The following is a 4,913-nucleotide window of genomic DNA, read 5'->3' as shown; positions in this document are numbered from 1 at the left end:
TCTCTGTCTTTTGTCTTTTTGAGACAAGATCTTCTATGTGACTCAGGCTGGCCTTGAGCTCACTCTTTTGCCCAGGCTGGTCTCAAACTTGCAACAATACTCCTGCCTCAACCTCCTGAGTGCTGGGATTATAGGCATGTGCCACCACCTGTGTCTTCCACTTTATTTTTAAACACAATTAAATACAAATTTTATGGTCCATGATTTGGGGTTATTTGTTTTTACAGTACTAGGGATTGAACCCAAGAAGCACTAAAGTTACATTTCCAGTAGTTTTCAAATTTTTAAACAGAGTTGCACTATGTTTTTCAGGCTGACCTTGAACCTACAATCCTCCTGCTTCAACCTCCTGAGTAGCTGGGACTATAGATGTGTGCCATCAGGTCAGATACAGCTTTAATTTTTAAGTTTTGAAAAAAACCATTCAGAATCCCCCAACAACTTCCACCCTACATGGAGGGCACATTTCTAACCCATGCATAAAGACTTGCTGAGAAATCTTTAATACTATGTCTTAGACTAGACATCTGAGCATAGCAAAAAAGCCTTAGTGTGGTAGAAGGTAGGAAGAATGACAGGGTCAGGGTCCAAGGATAGGACAGACAAACATGTCCCCTCCGTTCTGGTTCTTAGCCAGTCAACCAGCCAAATACTTCCTGCCAACAGTTTCCTTCAGCTTCCCTGGGAAAACAGCTGGCCTTCGGTGAAAGGGGAAACTGAGACTATGGAGCAGGGCAAGGAGAGCTCCCGGAGTGAGTCACAGTCACCTCTGAGCTCAGCTGTGGGTGTGGCATGAAAGGAAACAGGATTAGGTTTGGGAGGAGGAACTGGAACTGGAACCATATAGAGGATGAAGTGACAGCCAGGGACAGCTGCGGGCAGACACACCACCCACCTCCCAGAGCCCATGAGCTTGCATTCCAACTTTGCCCACCTCTATCACCACCCACCCCTAACACTCCGTGGACTTTAAACCCTCCATCAGGACTGTCCATGCACTAAACCAAAAGAAATGGACCTGTTTAGGCAACACTCTTTCCACTGAAGGCAAAGCAGTGCCTAGGGTGAGCAGTCCATTCCTTTCAATTCAAGCTAAATGAATCATTTTTAAAGCCTCATCTTTTTTTTTTTTTTTTTTTTTTTAAGCCTCACCTCTTGACTTTCCTTTCTTCACTTTAGTAAACACCTTGGCACCTGGGTGGTGGATGGGAGCCTCATACACATAGCCTTGAGGCACAGATACTTTTGAGCCTACAGAACCCATGAACTAGAGTCAAGTCCAAGAACAGCTTCTGCCCAGAGAAGAGACATGCCGAGGCCTAAAGCCTACTCCCTGGGTCTCACTCTTCTTACCATGGACTTTAGAGAGAAAAACCTTTTCCCCAAGAGGCACTTCTAACTTGACTCCACATACAGCTTCCCAACCCCTTGGAGGGCCTTAGAGCCAAGCCAGAGAAGTAAAGGAGCCTCAAGTCCTCAATAATCTATGAGGGTTCTCAAACTTAGGAAGATCCTGGCTCGCTATCAATACTGGAACCCCACATCTACTCCACCCCAGATTCTGTTTCAGTAGAGCCAGGCTGGACCTTATAATTTATATTTTCTTTAAGACACTAGTCTCAAACCTCTGGGCTCAAAAAACCCTCATGACTCAGCCTGCAGATATTTGGGCCTATAGGTATGTGTATCTAGCTCCTTGAAATCTACATTTTTAACCTGGTCACAGGGGTCATACTCTGAAATGCTCAAACAGCTGAGGGAGGGCAAAAGGCCTACCTCAGGTACCAGCTCCCAGGAGGGATAAAGTCACAGGTCCTAAAGTCCTAAAGTAAAACTCCAACCCACCAGGGAGGGCGCTGGTGTCATGGGTGGATCAGACATCCATTCTTTCCTGGGACAGGAGTTAGGAGGCTGCTTGTGTACCTTTCCTAGATTTCTGGGCTCTGCAGACAGTCTAGAAGAGGGGGATAGGACAAGTCTCCTGGCATCCCCACTCAGCATTCTTCCTGCCCCTCACCTACATCTCACCCTCCTGCCTTAGCAAATGCAAAGAAATTCGGAGTCTGTGATTCACATCTTTCCCCTTAGGACACCCACACCCATTTTTTATAAACCCCAGCCAGAACAAATCAGGCCAAGAATGACCAGATTTAAACTTTTATGAATTTCCTGATCCATGCATGTGGCAGTAACTCCCAAGTGAGCTAGGGTAAGCTTGGGCGTCTGCCAGGGGCAAGCACAGGGGCTTCCCTTAGATGGGCAATACATGCAAGGGCATGTGACTGCCCTGCTGCATGCAAAAAAAGTCCTAAAGGTCATGAGTACCCACTCAAGAGTCAGGGAAGAGACCCACAAGAGAAACAAGAATGCTATGCCACCCCCAGCCTCAGAAATCCCTGGGCTCTCTCACACCTGATGGGATACACGAAGCCCCCTGGGCAGGTGCCGAGGGCAACAGGACACACACAACAGCCCAGACATGAGCCTCAGGCTCACAGCCCGCCCAGCAGGAGGTTCCTGTTCCTGTTCTGGTCCCGTTGGGACCCTGGACACAACCTACAGGGACCAGGCTCAACATATCTCTTACTAAAAAGGCTTCTGGGAACATTCCCCTGCTCAATTCACACAAATACATTTCCCTGCAGTTGTCAGCTTACTGTAGGCAGGATCCTCAGCCAGAAAAAGCACCATGCTTTTCTCCCTTTCTCAGACCTGGTGCCACATAGCCCTGGGAGACAGCCTGATGGCACAGATGAGAACGCAGTCCCAGCTGAGTTCTCACTCCGGCTCTGACACTCATCACTGAAGCACCATTCAGAGTAAGATTCCTTTCTCATGGGCTACCAGCCCCTCATCTACATCTTGTACAGCCTCTCTCCTCTGGAATTAAAGGCTACACATTTAATACAAATTACTCTAACCATAGCTGTCTCTCACTAAATGATTCCCTTCCCTCCCTTTCCCTTTCTACTCTTGTAACTTGTTTCCCTGTCTCAGCTTCAAATCTAAAAAGATCCCAAATAACTTCAGAAATGCCAAAGGAGCCCAGCATTGAAGATCAAGAATAAATATTTTCAACAAACCTTCAACTTTGAATTCATCAGCTACAAAGGAAGATGCACTCCCCTTTCTAGCTGGCTACGTCTTCTCAGTGTGCGAGAAGGGAGAGTTGATTTAAGTGGAGTCAGAGAAAGAGGATAGGTTTGCCCTCCAGTTTTCTGAAGCCCTGGCAGGGCTTGTAAACAAGATTACACAAAGGCATGAAGATTCTAAGGCTGCTCATTAGTATCTGGTGAACCAGTAGGCTCTGTAATTCTTAAAAAGTATTTGGTGGTGATTTCAGTCACCATTAAACATGCAGGGACCTGTGTCCACAGCGTTCCCCAAGATTTTCGGACACCTTCCCCTTGGCTCTGCCTGGCTGCCTCGCTGCTCCAGGCACATTCTGAAGCTGGGTCCTGAATAGTGTCCATTCTAAGAAGCGCAAATTCCAAGGATCCAACTCTGCCTTACCCTGGCTGAAACCTGCCCGACTTCCAGATCCGCTGGTCCAGTCTGGATACGGCGCCCCGCTAAGGCGGCCCCTCTGGGTCACCATCGTAGGGGTGGGGAAAACATGGGAAACCACCTTGGTCGCAACAGTGGAGACTCGGCCAACTCCTCTGGCCCCTTTTCCGAGGGGTCGGCAGACCGGAGGCTGAACTTCCCGGAACCTCTAGACCTGTACCTATAGAGGTCCTTTTGGAGGAGCGCGGGAACCGAAGGGTTTCAGCAGCGCGGACAGAGGCTCTGGGGGTGACTGACACCCTCCAAGCTCGCAACTACAGCTCCGAGCGCCCCACCCCCCCGCACCGCTCCCCCACCCCACCACCCCGGCCTATCTGGGGATATCGGAGCAGGACCGTGGGTGTGGAGACGGCGACTAGGAGGGGTTTGGCCGGGCCCCCAGCGCCTCACCTGAGCGGGACGCGGATCGCCAGGTACCTGTCGATCGCCACGGCCAAGAGGCTGAAGATGGAGCTCTGTGTGAGCACGAGCACGAAGCAGGCAAGGAACAGGCAGCTATGGAAGTCTGTACAGAAGCCCAGGCTGATGGTGATGGCAAAGGGGATGGCGAACAGCCCCACGGCCACGTCGGCCGCAGCCAGGGACACCAGAAAGTAGTTGGTGGGCGTCTGTAGCGCGCTCGACGAGCCCACCGCCGCGCACACCAGCACGTTGCCGGTCACCGACAGCACGGCTATGGCCAGCTCCAGCGCCACGTAGAGCGCGTCCTCAGTCTCCAGCAGCATGGCCGGGCCAGCTGGGCCCCGGGTATCAGCTACCAGCCTCGCGCCGGACGCGGGACAGCCGCGGGGAAGCCTCCAGGCATGGCCGGACAGCCGCACCACGCGCCTCCGCCAGCGGCGTCTGGGCAGCCCGGCTCTGGCGCTCGGGACCCGGGCCCGGGGGGCGGGGCCGCGGGCGGGCAGCGGCGCTCATTGGCCCTCGCATCTGCCCGTCCCGGCGCAGCGCCACCCCTCGCCTGAGCCGGCGCTTGGGATCTAAGGAACTCTTTCTAACTTTTCCTAAGCCCGCACCCAAGTCTACAGCTGAGTCGTGAGCGCTTGGCGGTGCCCAGCTCCTGGGGTAGGGACTCGGGGCGCCCGACAGACACGGAGTATGAAGCAGAAGTGCTCAAAGCCACTCCGCGCCTGGAGGGGCGCGCGAGGTCCTGAAGTCCCCGGGCGAGGCAGCGGCACTCCGGCGAGCCGACCAGCCGCCGCGGGCGTGAGGGAAGCTGCTGCCCCGCAGCTCTGCGCTCGCGGCCGCCCGGGGCCGCTCGTTGCCACCTGCTGTCCGCCAGGCCCGACGGCGAGGCTCTTTCGGGTGGACTCCGGGCTCCGCCTCCTCACCCGCGCCTCAGCGCACCC

The 4,913-nt window shown here is 53.4% G+C and overlaps 1 protein-coding gene across 1 annotated transcript in view; it reads right to left on the bottom strand.

Annotated features, from left to right (window-relative positions):
* The window catches only part of Adora2b (adenosine A2b receptor), a 23,442-nt gene extending 19,056 nt beyond the window's left edge, over positions 1-4,386 (bottom strand). The window contains exon 1 of the mRNA XM_004634842.2: positions 3,958-4,386. Coding sequence (XP_004634899.1) covers positions 3,958-4,292 — 335 coding nt within the window. The 5' untranslated portion in view covers positions 4,293-4,386. The remainder of the gene's footprint in view (positions 1-3,957) is intronic.
* Between the last annotated feature and the right edge of the window lie 527 nt (positions 4,387-4,913).

This window comes from Octodon degus, unplaced genomic scaffold (genome assembly GCF_000260255.1).
Source record: "Octodon degus isolate 3935 unplaced genomic scaffold, OctDeg1.0 scaffold00067, whole genome shotgun sequence".
Classification (NCBI taxonomy): Eukaryota; Metazoa; Chordata; class Mammalia; order Rodentia; family Octodontidae; genus Octodon; species Octodon degus.
This window is presented reverse-complemented; position numbering and strand designations above follow the sequence as displayed.